At 42.4% G+C, this 22,674-nt stretch overlaps 1 protein-coding gene and 1 long non-coding RNA gene across 2 annotated transcripts; one reads left to right on the forward strand and one right to left on the reverse strand.

Annotated features, from left to right (window-relative positions):
• The first annotated feature begins 1,315 nt into the window (after window positions 1-1,315).
• On the forward strand, window positions 1,316-8,602 carry dla (deltaA). The gene is made up of 11 exons (XM_079552605.1): window positions 1,316-1,705; window positions 1,937-2,239; window positions 2,438-2,498; window positions 2,942-3,199; window positions 4,899-4,959; window positions 5,050-5,180; window positions 5,914-6,083; window positions 6,679-6,895; window positions 6,992-7,775; window positions 7,867-7,975; window positions 8,055-8,602. Exons 1-11 carry the CDS (start codon window positions 1,652-1,654, stop codon window positions 8,058-8,060), a joined length of 2,154 nt encoding a protein of 717 aa, XP_079408731.1. The 5' UTR covers window positions 1,316-1,651; the 3' UTR covers window positions 8,061-8,602.
• Window positions 8,603-20,947: 12,345 nt separating this feature from the next.
• Window positions 20,948-22,486, reverse strand: LOC306960938. Its single transcript, XR_013792731.1, has 2 exons — window positions 21,294-22,486; window positions 20,948-21,226 (listed from the first exon to the last, which is right to left on the reverse strand). It is a non-coding gene; the product is annotated as an uncharacterized lncRNA (long non-coding RNA).
• Between the last annotated feature and the right edge of the window lie 188 nt (window positions 22,487-22,674).

Consider the following 22,674-nt stretch of genomic DNA (forward strand, 5'->3'; position numbering starts at 1 on the left):
AACACAGCTCCTAACAAACGTAAATCACCTGTAGAGAAACAGTTAATGGAAAAGTACATTGCCTTGACAAAGACCCGAAGGTCGAAATGCGTCGGCGTCCGAATAAAAGCATATTTGACCTCATCCAGTTGTGCCTTGGATACTTCATTCTCCTCAATGGAAAAGTCTGTTGCTAATGTTGAAAGAGGGAGCAAAGTGTAAACCGTTAGTCATCAGTGTAAAAAAAAAACCCTGACTTTCCCAAAGCACTTCTAACGTCCCTCTTCTTCACTGGGATAGTGAGGGTGTGGGGCCACAGATCAGTGCAATGCAGTGAACATTTCAACAGGTTTCTCTGCTCAAAAATTCCAGCTCCTTCTCACAATAAAATGAAACCTGCCGTAAAAAGTGCCATCTTTGGTAATCAGAATCAACAGTTTGTAGCAACAGACAGGCACATCCACAAACTCTCAACCAGTGCTCTTGATTTAAAAACAAGTACAGTGAAAAACAGGAAACGGGAAAAAAATCCGCAGAACCGAAATCGCTCACCGACTTTTTATTTGCTTCACCACAGTGACGTCTGGGGCGTACACCGGTCTGAAGAAAGGCCCGAAACATCGCTGTGGAGAAGCAAAGCTGTGCAGATTTGTTTCTGTTTTCTAATTCAAGAAGAAGTCTGAGGGAAGCAGTGGTCTGAGGGTCACATTTGGTCCCTGGGCTGCACTTTGGACACCCCTGGAGCCATAGTCCTACCATAGTCACAGATTGATTTGGTCTTTCTTTCTACAAATCTCTGCATTTCTGTTACTAGGAAAGAAAAAAAAACTTCTATTTGGTCTACACACTAGTACAAAACGTACAAAATACTAGCAACCCTTGGATGAAACTCTTGGCTAACTTGCAAATGTATCCAGTTAGCCACATGCTAAAAGCTTCCTCAACCAAGCACAAAAACAAAAACAAAAACAAAAACAAAAACAGTAAGACTACATTTATTTTTCTTTTAACAGTTACTATTGAGTGGGACAGGTACAAACAGAGCAACAGGTGAACAAATCTTTGCACCAATTAGGTCATAACAAAATCCCAAACTTTGACCAAAGCTAGGCTAAGTGAAACCAGTTCTGACTAGCTGTAAACCTGAGCTACACCATGGACTGAAGCGCTCCCACGCTGCTGTGATGTCGCTCTATTGTAGAAGCGCAGGGCCAGATTGGGAGACAGTGCCGAGCGCGGGGAGGAGGGGGGCGCATTTCCATGTCATTACCATAGCATGTGTCCCGCGGTATATAACGGCACAGAGGCACGCGCACAGCCCACAGAAAGACACAAACAGGGACATGGGAAGCATGTTGGACGATTGAGAGAAACACACACACACACACAAAAAAAAGCTAGTCCTGGCTTCCCCCCCGCACAAGGATTTTTCCAGTGTTGGATTATAAGCGGACGCGTGGTGGACTGAAGACGCGGCGAACTTTTGGGAATTACCACTTTTTTTCTTTTTCTTTTTCTTGTTGTTGTTGTTCGTGCTCCTCGGGACACGACTCAATGAATGAAAGAGAGAGAAGCGCGCTCTCGATGCATCAACAACAGAGCGATTGAAACAGAGGAGGCACCCAAGCTCTTCACCTTATTTATTTTTTTATTTATTTAATATTTATTTAATATGGGGCACGCTATCTTACTGACTCTCGCCGTCATGTCTCTGTTACTTTGCCAGGTAAGGGACAAAGTCGCGATAAACGACTTTTACGCATGCTTTAAAGTTTTACAGAACCGCTAAGCAAGCAATGAAGTGTGAATTATTGTTGTTTTTATGTCATGTAGTAGCTGTAAGATGTACTGGGACGCTTGTTTCCATACAGATGCACTTGTTTGTTACCCTATGAGGTGATTGGACGAGTGAAAACAGCATCCTTCTGTGCGCTAACGCGAGTGACTTTCTTCGCAGGGCTTGTGCTCGGGAGTCTTTGAGCTGAAGTTACAAGAGTTTTTGAACAAGAAGGGAATACAGGGAAACAAAAACTGCTGTAAGGGCGGCCTGACGTCGTCCTTCCAGCAGCAGTGCGAATGTAAAACGTTTTTCAGAATCTGCCTCAAGCACTACCAGCCCAACGCGTCGCCCGAGCCCCCGTGCACGTACGGCGGCGCGGTGACGCCGGTGCTTGGCTCCAACTCTTTCCAAGTCCCAGACGCCATCCCGGAGAGCTCCTTCACCAACCCCGTCCGGATAAACTTCGGCTTCACGTGGCCGGTAAGTGCGCACAGTAGTGGAAAAGCAGCCGTGAAGAAATATACAATGAAATGGCGCCTTTTTGTCTCTCGTAAAAAGCGGTGTTCAGTTTCACTGGGTGCACGCTGGCGCTTACAGTCGCCTCGGGTCTTTTCTTGCCTGATGTTATCGCCTGCATCACGCTGGCCACCTGTCTCACCAAGCCATTTGCGTTCCCAGGGGACCTTCTCGCTGATCATCGAGGCACTGCACACAGACTCCAAAGACGACCTCTCCACAGGTAACGAGCCCCGCACGAGTCTTTTTTTTTTTTTTTCTTCCTCTGTTTTACACACGCCACGCGCACAGCACACGCACGCCCCACGCGCCTTTTGTCTCACATGAAGGTGAGCATCATTTTGGATTGTGTGGTTATGTTGTGCGTAAAGTGCACCAAATATACGTGATTCTTACAATTTAGGTATTTTGGAGCTAGTTTGTAACGATGATCTGGTTGCTTTGGCTTTGTTGTGAATATGATACCTTGGAAAAGATTGGTGAGTCATGGGAACTTCTTGGCTGATTTAAAAGGTGTAAATTTATGAATTAGGAGAGGGGCCATGCATTGTGCCAATAGACTTAAACTTAGGGCTCAGACGAATAACACGTTTGGTCTCCTTTACATGTAAATAGAGTCAACCTTATCATACCATACTAACTTTCTCCCCTTTGTATCCATTTCAGAAAACCCAGACCGCATCATCAGCACTATGACGACGCAGAGGCACCTAACCGTGGGCGACGAGTGGTCCCAGGACCTCCACAGCGGCGGCAGAACCGAGCTGAAATACTCCTACCGATTTGTGTGTGACGAGCACTACTACGGGGAAGGCTGCTCCGTCTTCTGCAGGCCCCGGGACGACGCCTTCGGGCACTTCACCTGCGGGGAGCGCGGGGAAATTGTGTGCGACGCCGGATGGAAGGGACAATACTGCACTGAACGTGAGTAGGAAAACCTCTGGAGAAAATGTGTGTGTCGGTCGATCAAGCTGGAGAGAATGGAAGAGAGTGATAGCTCGAAAGTTGCTGTTTTCATTTGCCGAAATATCAAGAAAGTCTTTCAGTGACGTATAACGGGATTAGAGACAGAATAAGGGCGGAACATTTGGATGTACTTGACAAATTCCTGAATATGGAGAGGTACTACTTCCAAAATAGCCCAGCCAATTTGCAAGAATGTGGCCAAATTGTGGGACGGTAGTCAGAACGATTCATAGGAGTTTCATTTGTTTACTTATATTGGCACAGCAAGCATCAAAACAACTCCTCATTCATTGTATTTGGGTTGAGTGGTAAAACATGTTGGCAAAAAGGGCGGCCAAATATCAAACATTGTGGCCGAAATCGTGGCTTTGCTTGGTCTATTTTGCCCAGTTTCTTGCATCCAAAGTGCAATTCAGCTTGACTAATGAGTGAGTGCCGTTAGAATGGGGGGCGAAGACAACTTGTGCGTAAACAGCCCCTTCTACTCTCCCCCCTCTGCACCGTCTCCCCCAAACTCTCCCCTCCTCCCTCGCTCTCACACACACGACGACGACCACGACGACGACTTGATTTATTCTAAGGAAAGTTTTTCGGGGGAAACAATCTCGCGCGTGCCATAAATTTACATGCCGGCCTCCCCATTGGCCCGTGCCGCGGTGGGCTCGGGCTTTTGATTGGCCGAGGCGGGGCGTGTATTGTTTGAAGTGGGCAGCTGCCGGCAGAGTGCAGACAATGGAGCAGCTGTCCCGCACTGGCAATGCACTCGCCACCTGTCCACTCTTATCTGCCCCAATCCGAGACATTAAGGGGAGCGCGCAAAAAAAAAAGAGTGGGGAGGGGGGGAATGAAAGAGTTTTGACCCTGCAGCAAAAGAACGAGAGAGAGGAGGAAAAAAAAAAGAAAGGAGTTTGGTGGAGGTGCAGGAGGTGGGATGTGGGGGTCGTTTCTTTTTAGCATGGGGGGGCTTGGATTCACACACTCCGAGCTTTTGTTCTGGGCCTGTGTTTAAGTAGCAAATTCTTCCACGGTGATAAAGAGATAAGCCAGAGGTAGCATCCACCGAGTTTAGGACAAAAGCGCAGGGCTATTGTCATCAGTAACTTTGACTTAAGTTGGAAAAACGTTGGTGATAAGGTGAAGAGAGGCCAGATTTGGGATGTATTGGCTTTGAAGAGGAAAAGATGTTGCTTTTGATTGGTTTAAGTGAAGTCAGTGCTCACTATGATGCTAAATACAATTAGTTTGAATGAATTTGGACATGATATAATGTTAAAGATATGTCAAGTTGCATCCATTATGGCAAGGGTAAAATAACATGATTCTTTCTCATTGTGGAATAGTAATTAAGGAAAAGTTGTTGTTAGGAAGGTGACAAAAATGACATCAAAAAGGTCCAAAATGTCGGCAGAGTTGCTGATTGTTGCCTGATTTTGTACACGCATACACACAAAACATTGTATTACTTTAAATGTGTGTATATTCTCATCAGACATGAATAAATTAGCTTATTCCTCATGTGTATCAAGTGTATAATGAATGGATTTAGGAAAGAACAATAGGTTTTGGCTGTCCCTTAAAGTCTCTAGATTGTTATGCAACTTTCCCGAAACGTCTATCATTCCAGTAGTCAAGTTTTGTTTTTTTTCTCTTCCTGCAGCGATCTGTCTACCGGGCTGTGACGACGAGCACGGCTTTTGCGAGAAGCCCGGCGAGTGCAAGTAAGTGTTCGCTTTTGTGGGGTATTTGGCGCGAGGTAACGTGAGTGGACCGAACTAACCTGGCACTTTTTTTTTTTGAAACAACAACAGGTGCAGAGTGGGGTTCAAGGGACGCTACTGTGACGAGTGCATCCGCTATCCGGGCTGCCTCCACGGGACCTGCCAACAACCCTGGCAATGCAACTGTCAGGAGGGATGGGGAGGTCTCTTCTGCAACCAAGGTGAGATTTAGAGACAAAGATCTATCTATCTATCTATCTATCTATCTATCTATCTATCTATCTATCTATCTATCTATCTATCTATCTATCTATCTATCTATCTGTCTATCTGTCTATCTGTCTATCTATCTATCTATCTATCTCACCCCAGATGTTGAAAGCTTTATCGGACAATACCCATACAATTATGTAACTGGAACCGGAAGAGACATATTGGCTTATTACTTACTAGTATACCTCAGCGTAAAGCTATGTTGCAAGAAAGCTGCATAGATTGCTGACTGAACTTGGCTACAAAATGTATGTAATAGGCAGAAACCTGTTTTGCCAACCATAAATCTTTTCAACATTTCAACAGTGATAGAATACTAAGTACAGTCTTCACATGTTTATAGCAACAGTGACTAAATGAACAGGGCCTAAAGGTTGTACAGAACAATAGGGTAATAAAATTAATTTGTGGGTGGTGACATGGAGGCATGTTGAACGCATTTGTGTGGGCCAAACATTAAAAGAGTTAGAGAAAGGGAAGGGAGGGGGAGCCACAGAGCAGCAGTTGTTTGGGAGGATGAGGAGCGCGGACAGCAGGGCAGCGGCGGCTCGTAACAAAAAAAAAAGAAAACCTCTGGAGACCCCAACAAGTGTTCACGGGACAAAAGGACTTTCTGACGCCAGGCCTAATCCATATGTGCGTCTGTCTGACTCTCTCTCGCTCTTTTTTTCTCCCCCACAGATCTGAACTACTGCACTCACCACAAGCCGTGCATGAATGGGGCCACTTGTAGTAACACTGGCCAGGGAAGCTACACCTGTTCCTGCCGCCCGGGCTTCAGTGGGGCCAGCTGCGAGATCCAAGTCAATGAGTGCGCTGGAAACCCCTGCCGCAATGGAGGGAGCTGCACGGTACGTTGATAATCTGAGAAAGAAAGGTCCGATTATCTGTACCATGAGCTGAAGATTAGCAAAGTGTTTGGTCTGTACAATATGCTCAAGAAAGACAAAAATGTTGGTTGGACTAGACAATTAAATACTTCAGAGGGTAAAAGAATTGGTGGGTAGAAGTATCTAAATAAACCTATGAACAACTGCGGAAACTTTCAAACTTCCTCGTACAAAAAAATATAAGGAACATAAGCATCTAAGCTGATTCTGGACTAAAAAACATGTCAGCTTAGATGCTTGTTTATTAGTCAAGCATCTAATAAAGACCTTGGCTATGAAGGTGGAAATAATTTAGTTTTCTGTGTACTTTGTTTGGCATTTCATTGGAAGAGATTCATAACAAATGTTATTTTAACTAGGTTTTAGATTTTGAGGTGCAATGCTTCTTTTATCAGGGCTTTTTGGGCAGGCATCCTGTCTGCCTCTTTTCACGACTGGACAGATGGACTTTACAGACTTAAACCAATTAGAAAGTGTAGAAAAATCCAAAAGATATTTGTTTGCTAACTTACAGAATTTGCAGAACATTTAAACTGATCAGCTCTTCTCTCTGCAGGATTTGGAGAACACGTACAAATGCACTTGCCCTCACGGTTTCTATGGAAACAACTGCGAGCTCAGTGCCATGACCTGCGCCGATGGGCCGTGCTCCAACGGGGGGCGCTGCAGCGATATCCCAGACGGAGGCTACTTCTGCCAGTGTCCCAGCGGCTACGCAGGCTTCAACTGTGAGAAGAAGATCGACCACTGCACCTCCAGCCCCTGCTCCAACGGTGAGACCCCGCAGCCTGTCCTGAATGCGGATGAGGGCTAAAGCAAATATATTTTTGTAGAACACATGATTCTGATTCAGTTCTGTTTGCTCACAGGCGCTCGGTGTGTGGACCTGGTGAACTCCTACATCTGCCAGTGTCCCGAGGGCTTCACTGGGATGAACTGCGACCACACGGGCGACGAATGTGCTGCGTACCCCTGTCAGAACGGAGGCACCTGTCAGGAGGGTCCCGACGGCTACACCTGCACCTGCCCCCCTGGCTACACCGGCCAAAACTGCAGCTCGCCCATCAGCCGATGTGAGCACAACCCCTGTCACAACGGAGCCACCTGCCACGAGAGGAACAACCGCTACGTATGCGCCTGCGCCCCCGGTTACGGCGGGAGGAACTGCCAATTCCTGTTGCCAGAACACGCGGCTGTGCGAGGCTCAGACGTCCCGTGGATGGCCGTGGGCTCTGGAGTGGCCCTGGTGTTGTTGCTGTTAGCGGGATGTGCAGTTCTTGTAGGGTTTTACCGCTCAAAGTCTCAGCGTGGAGGTCCCATCGAGGTCACAGGGGAAATCGAACCCATTAACAACCTCAACCTGACCAACAACTGCCACCGCAGCGACCGGGACTTGGCCGTGAGTGTGATGCCGATGCCTGGTGTCAAAAACATCAACAAGAAGATGGATTTCAGCATTGCAGACCCCGAGGAGGGCTCCTCTCCGGGACGCAGCGGCTACAAGAGCCGGCCCCTCACCGGCGACTACAACCTGCAGGAGGTGCACTACGACCAGGCGACGAAAGACGCCATGTTAGAGGCCGCCTGCGACGACAAGTGCCAGTCACTGGACTCTTTCGAGTTTGAGGAGAAACCCAGCAAACGATTAAAAAGGTAATTATCCGTCCACATTATCTTAGATATAACTAAACGTATTCTGTGAGATAAATGAGTGAGTTAACCTCTTTTCTCCTGCTCCCCACAGTGACGCTTCAGAAAAGAAAGCCCCAGAACTGTCTGCATGTGCGGACACCAAGTACAAATCTGTGTTTGTCATGTCAGAGGAGAAGGACGAATGTATAATTGCAACTGAGGTGAGTGTCTTAGAATAATAAGATCCTGAGCAGAAAGACAGTAGTTCAAACCCTAACCGTGTTGTTCTTGTGTCCGCAGGTGTAAGAGCCGCGTTGGCTGCCTGTTGCACATTGCTCTATGGAGAGTTTTAACTCCTTCAGATGCTGCTGTAACCCGGGGGGATGTCCCTTCTTGAGACTGCTGCTGATAGTTTACTGATATTCAGATGAGCTGGTTCTCTACAGGAGGCTGAGCGCAGGGGCGCGGCCTGTGGGAGGAGGACTGGCGGGGTAATATTATGGTCATAGAACCACTAGCTTTCACTGCCTTTTTCGGGAAAGGGGTAAACAATGTAATGGACTCATGCTCCAGTTTCTGCAACATTTGCACCCAGGCCTTTTCTGCCCCACTCGCCGAAGCTGCGCTGCATCGAACGGTGGATGTTTGGCCATAGTGGCCTGTTTGAGTGAAGCTGTAAGTTTGTACTGATCACTGTGTAACTGAAGTGTCTCCAAACCCTATGACATAGTATTGTTCTTTTACTCTTCTTTTGGACATGAAATCTTGTCTTAATTATTACATATGTTTTTGATACAGATTGCCCTTTTGTAAAATACAGAAAAAACAAGAAAAAAGATTTAAAGTTATGATTTAATTTAAGTTAATTTAATTATTTGTGTTGTTTTATTTGATATTGTATATTTGTGATGTTTGTTATCATTATTTAAGTTGCTTTTTATTTTAATTAAGATATTTGCAAAGGCACTTCAGGTCAATGGGACTTTTGAATAAAATGTTATTTAAGTGGGATTGTATTGTACAAAATGTTATGTCACTGTGTCCTTTACCATTTGTCGAATGAAGGAATTAGCCAAGACTATTTTTCCAAATAAATATTACTAAATGTGAATCTGACTGTTCGGTGCTGATTTAAAATACCACATTTTTCACATATTTGTACAGAATGGTTTGATCAAGTTCTGACAGATCTTTTCTCAATATTCAGTTGTTGCAATCCCATGTTTCAATCCAAGTAATTACTTTGAAGAAGACTCCGCCAAGTCGAAGCATGTTAGTGTCACTGTAAATCAAACATTTTTCCATTTGTGAATCCAGAGTGCCTCGGCTTCGTCTCTATAATTTTGCCTGGAAGAGCACCTGCTTTGAAAGGTTTTCTTTTGTAATTTTACAAGCATTTACTCAGCTTCTACTAATCCAGTGAGCACTCTGCCTTTCCTCTTCAAGAAATAAGATCAGATATTTATTTCAACAAGAATTTTCTGGATGATAATTAACAAAAATTAACTTTTTTAGATTATTATCACCGATGTTTCCAATCATTCTCTTCATATCGTTACTCTGGCATGAATATAGTGCCTGTACATAATTAACAATGGTCAGTAAAGCAATGTGAATGTTTTATAAATGATGAATGAAGTATTTACAAGAGCCTTACAAACTGCTTAGTGGCCTTTAGTTACAAGATTTATCAGAAAATTGAGTTTCATCACTTTATGAAGACATGCAGCAACCGTTTTCCCACACACTTACAACACTAACTTGTAAGTGTGTAGTGAATATCAAGCTAATCTCAAATTTCAATTTCCCCCTGATTTTTTTGACTTTGGGACAACTTTAGGCCGACATTTCTCGCTCTGCAGTCAGGGCCGTGTGTTTTCCCTGTGAACGAAGTTAATCGTGAACATCTGTTGCAGACCCCATAGTGAGTTTTTCTGTGCACGAGCCCGGAGTGTCGCCGTGGAGACGCACAGGGCCCCATTCAGCCAAAGACAATGCCTCCACGCCACTCTGGCCCCTCCCACCTCCGCGCCCCCAAAGAAAGTCAGGTAATTCATGGCCCTAAAATTCAGGAGGGTGTCCCGGGACGTCCCACAGTGCGAGCCTGTTTACGACGCCTCTCAAAAACAACTCTGACTGACTTGTTTTGGAGGAAATTTCTGGTTCCCCCCATTGCAAACATAAATGAACGGTTTATAGCATAGAAAATAATGTAGAGGCTTTTTCATCATACTGGCAAAAGTAGTTCAACACTTTTACAATTCGCTTCAGTACATTCTACTAAGCACTACGGCTAAGACTGAAAAAACGACTTTAAAGCTACTCTGCAGAACATTCCAAGTTATATATTTCTGCATCAACCAGAGGTGGTAGAGTAGCCAATATTTTTACTCAAGTAACAGTAACGTTACTTTAAAATAAAAAAAGTAATTCTGGTGCACAAGATGACCTGTATCTATCTTATAGATCAAAATGAAGCATATGCCACTTAAATATTCACCCACAATGGAAAAAGTAACAATTATTTTTTACTAATGTAAGATGTACAGATTCGAGTCAGTGCTTGGAGACCCATCTCCAGATGTGGAACTGGGCTAATGGTCAGAAACACCAGCCAGAGGATTAACCTATTGTACATGTTTTTAGTGGCGGGGAAACCGGAGAACCAGAGGACATGGGGAGAACATACAAACTCCACACAGAAAGGCCCCGTCCACTATATTATTATATGTCCTTTTTAAAGGAACAGGCCACCGTTTTTACATACTGAGATATGTTCTTACCTGAGCTTTGATGAGTTGATACATACCTGTGCGTGGTGGCTTGTAGCTTCACCCTGTTTGGAGCTATAGGAATATACTGGGAGAGGCCAAATGCTAACAACATCTTTGGTCTTTTTGCGTCACTGAGAGCACATAGTTCTTTCATACTGTGATATGTTCTTACCTGAGCTTAGACGAGTTTATATGTACCTGTCTGGTCTTTGTGCGTGTCCGTGGAACAGAGGCCAAATGCCAACGACATCTTTGGTCGTTTTGTGTGACTGAGGGCACACACAAAGACCAGACAGGTACACATCAACTCGTCTAAGCTCAGGCAAGAACATATCTCTGTATGTAAAAATGGTGGCCTGTTCCTTTAAGGGGCACGAAACACATATTTAAGGTCGACTTGAAGCTTTTGTAACATTCAGATTTACTCACACAAGTAACTTGTTTTTACTCAGGTAAAAGTAAAAACACTTATATATAACTTCTCTATAAAGTACATTTTTTTCAAAAAGTGACTATACTTGAGTTAATGTAACTAAGTACTACCTGCCTCTGGCCACATGATCGACTAAAGTACTGTATGACCAAAAAACATGAACAAATAAGCAAGTATTACCAAACATACTTTTAATGCTCAGCAAGACACCAATGTTATTACATTAAAACGTTAATAAGTTGTCAATACAAAACATAAGCACAGTGCTGGTCAAAGTGCGGTACTTGATTTCATTACTTAAGTAAAAGTACAGATGCTGGTCAAACATTACTCAAGTAAAAGTTGCTCCGTCAAATTAATACTTATGTGAAAGTACTGAGGTATTTGCTGTAAATGTAGAAAACACTGTAGAAAGTACTAATTAGTTTAAGTAAGTGTTGAAGTGAAGAGTAACTTTGCGGCTTCAAAAAGTCACTCTCTCGCCATTTTAGAAATGTAGTGGAGGAGAAAGTATTATATCTTTGTCTTTCAAATGAAGTGGAGTAAAGAAAGTTCAAGAGTTCAGATCCTCCAAAACTCTACCTCTGCTTATGCGAACAGGACCTCATGTTTGTAGAGCAGACTTTTTTTCACCTCTTGTCAAAGCAAAGGTGCATCGTCTCCATGGAAACTGATTTTATTCTATTCATGAGTGAAACGCTGCACTGTGAGGTCTTAACTCATTTTCAAACTGAGATTTGGGAAATTCACTGAAAAAACAGGGTTTCTACAGGAGGCAACAAGTCAAATGTAATGCTTTTTAAAGCCATTTTAATGCCTCAATACTATATTTTTAATAACACACATGCAAAAATCTTGGCATATTTCATTTGGTAAGATTTGTAAACATTCAGACGAATGAGGGAAAATGTTGATATTCAAGACCTAATTGGACACGAAGGGAAACGTTTGAGCCAAAGATTGTGTAAAATTTCAGTCAAAACTGCAGGTGAATTTGTTTTAGAGCGTATAGTAGTTTTTGACAGATGTACAGTAAAAATAGTTGGGCAATGTCATTGTTGTGAGTTCTGTCTCTAAGGAAAAACTATGTAGAAATTAAGATTTAATGCCAGTTTCAATCTGATTCTTTTTCATGACTTTTGAATTTGGCATAACTCATTTAATGCTTTTTAATGCCCCGCGGAAACTCTGTGTTATTATATAATTTTAAACATGTATAATTCTTGAAGAAAACAAAAGTTACACAACAATCAACCTTCAGTTAAATGTGATTATACACATGGTTTTAACTCCTGAATTCATTGTTAAGTCATAATTGACGAGGTTTGTTCTGTTCTGTAAAGCAGTGGTTCCCAACCTTTTCTGTCTCACGTACCCCTTGAGTCGTTCATTTATACTCCGAGTACCCCCTACCTCATGGATCTTGCCAATATTATTACAAAGTGACCAACTAAACTGAGATTCGTCAGTATTCAATAGTGTGCTGTGTTCAACATGAAGCTAAAAAACCCTCAAACTCAAAGCTGTTATTGCGAAACATCATTAAAACTAACTTTGAAATGATTATGGATATTTTACTCATAGTCCGGTTCACTATGTTCAGATTTCCACTGTTGTGGGATGTTCGTGGAGAGTATGAAAACTATACATTTTTGGAAACCTTATAGTAAAAGGAATGAGATAGAAAATGTTTCCATTTGCCCTTGTCCTTTTGTGAAATTGTGCAATTATACAATTTTTCCATTACAGCAAATGGGGAGTTCATCGCTACGGTAACTCCATGAAACAGATGACAAGGGTTTCATTGACTTTTTTCATTGGAAAGACCAAATGGAATTTTCTGCCAATTTTTTTTACTCCCCATATAAATGATATTATTTACATATCAGAGCAAATGGAAACATTGCTTTTCTGATTGCTTATTTAAAGGGGCTATATCATGCTATTTTAGCCATTCCAAAGTTAAGTATAGGCATTTATATGATATATTGTACCTCTACCACTATGGAGCACTCATTTTTGTGATAAATATAAGTGTTTTCTGGAGGTATTTTTCAAACCCGGAAGACACAACGCTTCGATTCAGTTAACTCCGCCCCCTCTCTCCGCGCATACTTTACCGTAATATAAATAAACAACATTAAGTGAAGTTACTTCACGATGCAGTTATACGGAGTTGACATCTGCAACACAGCTTCATAAATGGCTAACACACAAGCTAATATGCTAACACACAAGCTAACCCGCGTTTGGACTGACTCACCGCTCTGGTCCATCGCTGTTTACATTATGGGACTCGCGTTGGTTATAAAAGTTAATCCACTTTGATTCTGGCGAAGGTTCCCCAAACATCCATCAGTGACAGTCACAGAAACACAATATTTTGGCTGATAGTCGCTGAATCCCGGAGAAAAAAACAGCTGAGTGGCCTCTTCCTGAAAAGGGTTGAATATAAACTCCTCGTCCTCGTAGCCAAACGCGCTTCTTTTTCTCCGTCCGTGACATTATCGTTAGTTAAGAATAAAAAAAACAGGTGTCCAGAGTAGGTAACGAGCTCCATCTTCAGCTGCAGCGCAAACATGACTGATCTGTTCAGACGCGATGTGTTTGTTTTGGCCACAGCTGACCTGGAAGCACTTCCGGCACATCTTTTTTATTTATGAATGTAGCAGAGCGAGGTTTTTGTTTTAACCTTAGCTTTAAAACACACAGATAAGTTCCATTGAAAAAGGGCACAAGTGTTCCATTGGTTAAATATAATTTATTTGTTACAAAATGTTTTTCTTTCATTGCATTTCATAAGTATGCTTGATTTAAAACCTTTAGCACAGATGTTTAGTCCATGAGATACAGATTCCACATTTAGGATAAGAGTCCTCCAAAAAGTCCCCGCCGACCACTGGACAGACCCAAATCACACACGGACATTTAGAGTGAAGACAAGACAGCGATGGGCAGTGCTGGTGCTACTGTCTGCGCCTATTAAAAAAGGAATGCATATTATTTAACAGTTATATACAGTGGTGGCCTTTGCTACCCGCCGCTAGAGTTGAAAACATACCAGTTAGCGCCACCTTTTGTGCGCTGTATCAGGGAACACGCTCATCAACAGGACCATCAGGGAACCGCACACCCAATCTACTGCGATGCTACAGCGTTGCGCCATGACGCGCTCCCGTGAAGGGACCCACAGCAACACTAACACGCGGAAACACTAATCAGGGCGAGCGTAAAGGATGAATTTTAAATAAATGCTGCAGAGATATCTACCTGTCGGACAGAGCACACCAGCGCCAGCACCGGGTACAACAGGCAGCAGGAGATACACAAGGTCAGAGGGCAAGCAACACTAACCCGAGGCCTTTTATAGTGCGCCCCTAGTGGCGCGCACCGGAACACCACTACCACAAATTACTCACATCACCACATTCACCCCCCAGAAGTTGTATCGGCGTCCCGACGATATAAACACTAACACTTGTCGCGCGACAGCATACACGCCTAACGTCCGCTTGGAATGGACCATACATACATTTCTGCAAAGTAAAAACAGTCTTGGGCAACAGACACAACGCTGACTTGGGTGTGGTCCTATGACCCACTATAGTACCCTCAAGCTCGGTCTCCCAAAGAGATTCAGCTGCTCCAGCCAAAACAAGTTAACATTGGACGACTACCCCCACCCCCCATCGTACCACCCCTAAGGGCTAGATGAGGCTGCCCTGAAGGCTACATAAGGGGCTTGTCCAAATATGTAACTACATTAAAAACTAATTTGGGTTACCAGCTGCACAACTGGTCCTCGCTGACCATAGGTTTACAACAGCTTCACTCGACAGAATATGTAAGGGAGGCTTTCCCCATCTCACCTTACCACTACTGCTGTTGGGGGTATGAGCCCACAGAAGGATACCACGTGCAGGCACCCAAAATGCAGTGACCTTGTGTAACTCCGCCCGGTGCGTCTATGCTACACCACCGCTGTCTTGTCTTGGAACACAGAGCAAACAACATTATTCTCTGGTCTACAACCAAAAACTAGTAGAACCATTAGCAGAATTGGCACTTTCTCAAATGAAAATACAATCAACAATGTCCTTAGCTTACCATGCTTGTCATTAAAACACAAATGAGCAGAAAAGCATGCAAAATATACAACACAAATTGCTACACAGCAACCAAAATGAAAACAAGGCTAGAAAAGACAGGTTTGTTGAACACATGAGAATGTTACCAATAGCTGCAAAACAAAACCAGAAAACAAAAATCAACCTAAATGGAACACCGGCCCAAATATTACAGTAGATCCTGCCATAGACAACGCCAGAATGTAGCAGAGCGAGGTTTTTGTTTTAACCTTAGCTTTAAAACACACAGATAAGTTCCATTGAAAAAGGGCACAAGTGTTCCATTGGTTAAATATAATTTATTTGTTACAAAATGTTTTTCTTTCATTGCATTTCATAAGTATGCTTGATTTAAAACCTTTAGCACAGATGTTTAGTCCATGAGATACAGATTCCACATTTAGGATAAGAGTCCTCCAAAAAGTCCCCGCCGACCACTGGACAGACCCAAATCACACACGGACATTTAGAGTGAAGACAAGACAGCGATGGGCAGTGCTGGTGCTACTGCCTGCGCCTATTAAAAAAGGAATGCATATTATTTAACAGTTATATACAGTGGTGGCCTTTGCTACCCGCCGCTAGAGTTGAAAACATACCAGTTAGCGCCACCTTTTGTGCGCTGTATCAGGGAACACGCTCATCAACAGGACCATCAGGGAACCGCACACCCAATCTACTGCGATGCTACAGCGTTGCGCCATGACGCGCTCCCGTGAAGGGACCCACAGCAACACTAACACGCGGAAACACTAATCAGGGCGAGCGTAAAGGATGAATTTTAAATAAATGCTGCAGAGATATCTACCTGTCGGACAGAGCACACCAGCGCCAGCACCGGGTACAACAGGCAGCAGGAGATACACAAGGTCAGAGGGCAAGCAACACTAACCCGAGGCCTTTTATAGTGCGCCCCTAGTGGCGCGCACCGGAACACCACTACCACAAATTACTCACATCACCACATTTATTTATTTATTAATTTTTTCATTTTTTACTCTTTGTTTCTCTCTTACGACAGAAATAATGAAAAAGCTGTTTTACAATTAAAATCAGGCCGTAAGCATAGAATTAAGACATTACATTACAGACGTTGAGCACTTCCGTTCCGTTGTTACGACACAACTGAACACTCAGTCGTTCACGAGGAGAGGGAGGAGCAGCTGCTCAGAGAGCAGGATTCAGGAGGATTACTGAGAGCTGCGTGAATGAAGCCGCAAACCACTCTGGGGGTGTTTTTGATAAGGAAATAGCATAACAACATGGCTAAAAGCTCCAAAAAGTCGATTTTGCATGATATAGGACCTTTAAAGCAGTACTAAATTACTTGTTTACCTTAAATCCTTTTCATAGTCCCTCTGGGCGTAATGCAAGTGTAAATGGGATGATTCGAGGATCTTTCATCTCCCCGGTGTCTCTGTCCAGAAAACCACAATTGCAGCTTTCCCTGCTCCGACCCGGCGGCCCCAATACACACTAATGGTATCACAAAGAAGAAGCTAACAGGCTAATGGGCAAAGCTAACTGTGGGCTAACGCTACTTAAACAGTATTTACAGCCAAGCTTGAGTGAAAAAAATTATCTCCATTGTGTAAATTAATATCCCTCTCTCACTTTGCCTTTTTTGTCAGTGTAGTATTTACTCTCACGGACAATTAATGAGTAAAATACCGCAACATGATGATGCTACGACACCTGCAGTGGCACTTATGGCCTCCAGGGGCATGAGTTACTCAGTACTGCTTTAATAAAGTTTTGATACTCGCCACAAAAATCCGGCGAAACTATATAGTGAACCAGACTATAAGTTATAAGCTTATAAATTTAAAACAATCCAACTGGAATATAGTATTTTTGATCAGATGCCAAAGTTTCACCCTGTATCCGGAGAGCATCCTCCTGGCAGCTTTTTGTGACAATCAACGGGGGGTGGATGGTGAAGTGGCGTCACTGAACATGGACTTTGGCACCTTCTGTTCAGATCATCGGTGCGTCCAGCTTCAAAAAGTTACTTGAGCAGTGCTTAATTTGATCCCTCGTTTTTCAGGGTAAAGGATCAGGGAAATATTTAGGTGGATCCGGCAAAAAAATTATCTGATACAACGGTGTTTAATGAGAGTGTTGTGATGTTTTGGCCTGTTCCCCCAATCCATCACATCAGAAGAAAAGTGTTCCTGAAAATACTAATTTACAAATCAAGCACTGTACTTGAGTAAATGTAACTGAGCTCTAAACCACCGTCCCAGTGCATGATGGGAGCAGCAGACTTAGGGAAGCACAGACACAGACAATGATGGAAGTGACAATGGTGCGCTCACAATGGCCCTCCCTCGGCATGCTGGGTAATGCTGGCGAACAGGGGAACAGATGTGCAGAGCAGCAGATGCCTCGTGGCCATAGTTCAGGCTCCTTCAATGGGCTGCAGTCTGACCACACAGGCGCAAGCTGTCGCAGCGGACACGGAGATAAAGAGGGGACGAGAGATCACTTGTTCCTAGATTAGAGGTGGGCAATATATCGTCTACTAGATCATATCGAAAGTGCTCTTTGGAAGATATGCACATTTACAATAAAGAGTTTATCTCCAGTGTCAAGGAATGTGGGGAAAATGTGGAGTATTTTTTTCATATCCCCCAAAATATAGAGAATATTGAGATTACAGCTCATGAACGTCGATTATATATAAACATTTGTAGTTTTATTTTGTTTTGTCCACTTAGCTCATTATTTATTTGCATGCCCTAATTTTCTTCTTTACCTGATTCTCCCGATCATTATGAACAAAACACAAATGCAGACAGAGACCGAGGTTTGGCCTGAAGCCATAGAAGACTTTTATTTGGAGAAAGAAATCTTTGAAATCACTCATTTTTAAAATTCAATTAATTCATCGAGTACGACATCTAAGATCTCAGAAAAAGTTAAAATCATGCCTTTAGCTTTTTACAGAAAACACATGGTTTTATCATGACTATAAAATGACTGTTTCATATTCTTACCTTTGTTAAAGAAATATTAATGTAGAAAAACAATTAAGTTCCCTCCCAATGAAACAAAAACAAAAGGCAAAACACAGTACGTTACAATGCGCTGACATGGCTTTAAGCACACATTTACAGTACTGTACAAGGTCCTCCTCGACAGATGCACCAAACTTCTCTGAAACAGCTGAAGCCCATCGAGTGGAGCGGAGCCGGCCTCTGGAAGCACCTCCATTACATCTGAGGCACTGGCCACTATCTCAGGTTAGTGTAGCTTATCTCTCTGTGACTGTGGTGCGTTTCAGAAACCATTCAGGCCGCAGAGAGACCAGCGCCGCTCCACACACCAGGCGTTAACATTAGACATTTCATGTCAGAAATTATAGTGAACTCCAGAAGGATGGTGGAGTCACTCATTTAAAGTCTTCATTAAAGTGAAATTTTAGGCAAATTTTCTGTCACTCATTGAATCCGACGGTGACAAAGGTCCATATTAAACATGTCTCAATTAAAGGCTCTGAGAAGCTTCAGTAAACTACAGAATATCATATGCTTCAACTTACAGACATTAAGAAAAAAGCAGGGACACAAAGATTAAAAATCACCTTTTAGGCGTAGTAAGGAGAAAACAATCTTAGGCCAAATACTTTTGGGAACAACATCAAGGTCTAAGTTACACAAAGTGCAAACTCAAGTGTGCATAGAGATCAGATCTAATAAATATTAGAGTGACAGGTGGCACTGTCACCGCTTTGACTTTGTCAAAACTCTAAGGGCTGATTGTACATTTTATGATTAATTTAGTTTTACTAAAACATTAAAAAGGTTCTTTATAGTGCTGCAAGAGTTTTTTTTTCATCATTATTTTTTAATCAACAAACACTTCCCATGTTTAAAGATCCCCGAAAGACAAACACAAACATCAATAGAAATCCTGAAAAAGTCATTGATTTGTCTTGATTTCACCTGATTCACTTTTGTGAATGGCTCTTATTTTAAAAAGATTTTTTTAAGCTTTAAGCCTTATTTCTGCATCAAAGAATCACATGAGCAACAGAGGACAGACTGAGCGCTAAGCGATGCACAGAACTTTACACAAGGGTTTCGTAAACGATCTTTCACTGCTTCGATGTAGCTTACAGATGTACAATGCCTGTCGTTGGACCACCGAGGTAATCGTAGGTGTGTGTGTGTGTATGTGTGTAAAACTTGCAGAAATGTTTCCCAAACATTTCACGAGGATAGTGTCCATCCTGCTTCGAGGTATATGATCCTGGGCCGACCGGTGGCGCCGTGGAAAATGTTAAAAGCTGTTTTGATGATGAGGTGAAGTTCATTCACAACACTGACCCCCCCCGCCCCCCCTCCCCCCCTCCCTCCCTCCCCACGGCCCACTGTAGCTTCCTTTACACTGACTGCTCTTCTTCATAGCATCATTCATCAACTGTGTCTTTGTCAATGCTCTGCTCTGAATAGCTCCATTCACTGTCAATTCACCCAATTCAGGATTTGTCGAGGCCTTCAAAATACAAATCCCTGTAGCCTCGAAAAACAACAGACTTTCAGAGACATTTTTTCAGTCCTTTGAATATTTACAAAGGAGAAACCTGCAGTAATTGGCCTGTTAAGGGTAGATGAGGAGGTATTTATATATGAGTGTGAATGAGGTACTTTGGCAATGATAAAAACAAACTCCAGAGATCATTTTGTGCTGCATCTTGAAAATAGAGGAAATATGTTTGCATTGACCAGCCACAACTTTACGACCAGGTTTAGAACTAATTCATATATATGTTTGGGGGAGTGGCAGAGTGGGTAACGCCTCTGCCTCAATGCGAGACGGTTCTATTTCTATTTTTAAGACTATTTCTGCCCCACACTTCCACGGGGCAGAAAGGCGGTTTACAAATCTCCCTACGACTTGGTTCCCAAACGTTTTGCAATAATGCGCCCCCTGAGGCTTCGTATGAACAGTCACATGACTCTAAGCCCTGTCAAAGAATGCAGCACACCGCAATTATATTAGTATTTCATTAATTCAAATGAACTTAATCACTTAGACTTCCCTGGGCAGACCACATAAAAAATACAGACTAGTAATATAAAATATTTGAGGTTTAGTATGACTTATTTTCAGTATTTTTTAGTCAGATCATTCCCAAATATTGTTAAAAATGTCAAAATCTACCCAGGTTTTCATTAGTTATTCCCCTAAACTTTCCCCTGAGTCATCAGCGTACCCCTGGGTGTACCCGTACGACAGTTTGGGAACCACTGCCTGAATCATGGGGATAATAATTCTTTGAGCGATAAAACAATATTTTCCTTAAACAAGTAAATATCTTGGCTTAGACCTTTCTTTTAAGTGCTAAAAGTTACATTCAACAAATCTATTCATAAGCATGTATTAAGAAATTAGGATGTTAAAGCAGAACTAAGTAACTCATGCCCCTCGAGGCCATAAGCGCCACTGCAGGTGTCGTAACATGTTTTTAAATCATTAATTGTCCGTGAGAGTAAATACTACGGAAAAGAAAAAGGGAGAAAGGGATATTGTACATTGTGCCACAACCCAATTACACAATGGAGATCATTTTTGTCACTCGAATTTGGCTGTAAATACTGTTTAAGTGGCGCTAGCCCACAGTTAGATTTGCCCGTTAACCTGCTAGCTTCTTCTAGGTGTGTTGGGAAAGCTGCAACTATGGTTTTCTGGACAGAGACCCCCAGAGGGACTACGAAAAGCATTTATTACGGTTAACAAGTTACTTAGTACTGCTTTAAAGTGAAGGCGTACATTCACAAAAGACCTGTGTATTGATGTCCAGGTCTGGGACGATATGTTGTTGTCTGATATGCCTTTACTGTAATGTTTCAAACTAAATACTAAGGTTATTATCATGTCACAATGATGATTTTGAGGCTGGTGACTGACCCGAAAACAGAATTTATCAAATGCTTATAACTTTATGGGCTGGGACTGTGGCTGTAATAATACCAGCTTAAATATTGACAAAGAGTTAAAGAATGACTGATTTGAATTACAATCACAGCCACTACTTTCAATCTGCTTTTGCGCATCCTAAAAACATATTTCACACATGTGATCATGATAAACATTTGGTTTGAAGCTGCTAGAAGTTTGACTTGTGCTTTCCTTTTCAATTCATTGAGGTTTAAGTATTAAAATTATTTTTCAGAATAAATTGCGAGATCATACATACATTTTGTATTGTGACAAAAGTGACATATCGCCCCAGTCCTATTGATTACAATAACTATAAGAGTCTTATATACAGCTATTCATTACATTACATAGTTTTTGACTCTTTTAACCTTAAGATCAAGTTAAATAGGTTAATTAAAGATGTCCTATCAATCTATCTATCTATCTATCTATCTATCTATCTATCTATCTATCTATCTATCTATCTATCTATCTATCTATCTATCTATCTATCTATCTATCTATCTATCTATCTATCTATGTTGAAGCTTGTTCCATAATATACAAAGTTAAATATTATAGCTTATCTGTCCTGAGGCTGAGGCCGGTCATAATGTTTTGGCTGGTCCGTGTGTGTAAACATGTAGGTCCTGCTTATCATATATATTGTTTAGCACCAACACTGTCTTGGCCACAGTCCATATTGCACTATAGAGTTCAGCTTATGTTCAACAGAGGTAATGGTTGGATAATAGTAGAGATGTGCGACCCAAAAAAGAGAGATACTGCTTATAAAACTGTAGAAAATACCCGTGTGGAGGAGGCCAAGTACGGCGAGGTTTTTCCTTCAAATTTCTCACTTTGTTTGCATTTTCTTTTTTTTTTCTTTTTTTTTTTAGCTTCGTTCCTCTCTCTACAGCTTCAGAGTGAGTGACAGGTTTCTCATGCGGCCGATCAAATGCAGTCCCCGTAGTGCAGCGCTAATGCCGACGTTACCTGAGAGCCATTATAACCGCGGCTAATGGGCCTCTGCGTGGCACCTGTCAAAAATACTGTAGCGGCGATGGCCATTTCGCACTTAACCAGCTTATTTTTAGAGCTACTACAGGCTACTTTCCTAATAACTAATGCTTTAGTTACAACAGCACTTTGTCCATGAGGTATTTATTAAAGTACATGTGTAATCATTTACCTATATTTACTTAAGGCGAGACACGGCAGGTACAAACTACATTTTCACTGAGATTTTCAGTTTTCTCCCTTGACATCTTAGTTTTAATGAGTATTAGAAAGACCAAAGCCACCCTTTGCGAAGTTTATTTTATGACGTTTAGTCCGCTAGTCGCAGTGTTTCCCAACCAGGCGGCACTTTGCAGATGGTACTTGGAATTGCCTCAGATTAAAAAAAACTTTGAAACTGAGTACAATTTCAACATTACTTTAAAGAAAAGTTAGTTTTAATTATGTTTTTTAGTATTTTTAACAGTTACTCACTTTTGGCAGGATCCTGGACTTAGAGGGTACTCGGAGTCAGAGTATAAATTAAGGGGTACGTGGGACAGAAAAGGTTGGGAACCACTGCGCTAGTGAACCGAAGATATCAAAGAAAGAACTACAGCAGCGCGGGGCTGGTCCCTCGTCTTTCACATCCATTCACA

This window comes from Gobius niger (assembly GCF_951799975.1).
Source record: "Gobius niger genome assembly, chromosome: 3".
NCBI lineage: Eukaryota > Metazoa > Chordata > Actinopteri > Gobiiformes > Gobiidae > Gobius > Gobius niger.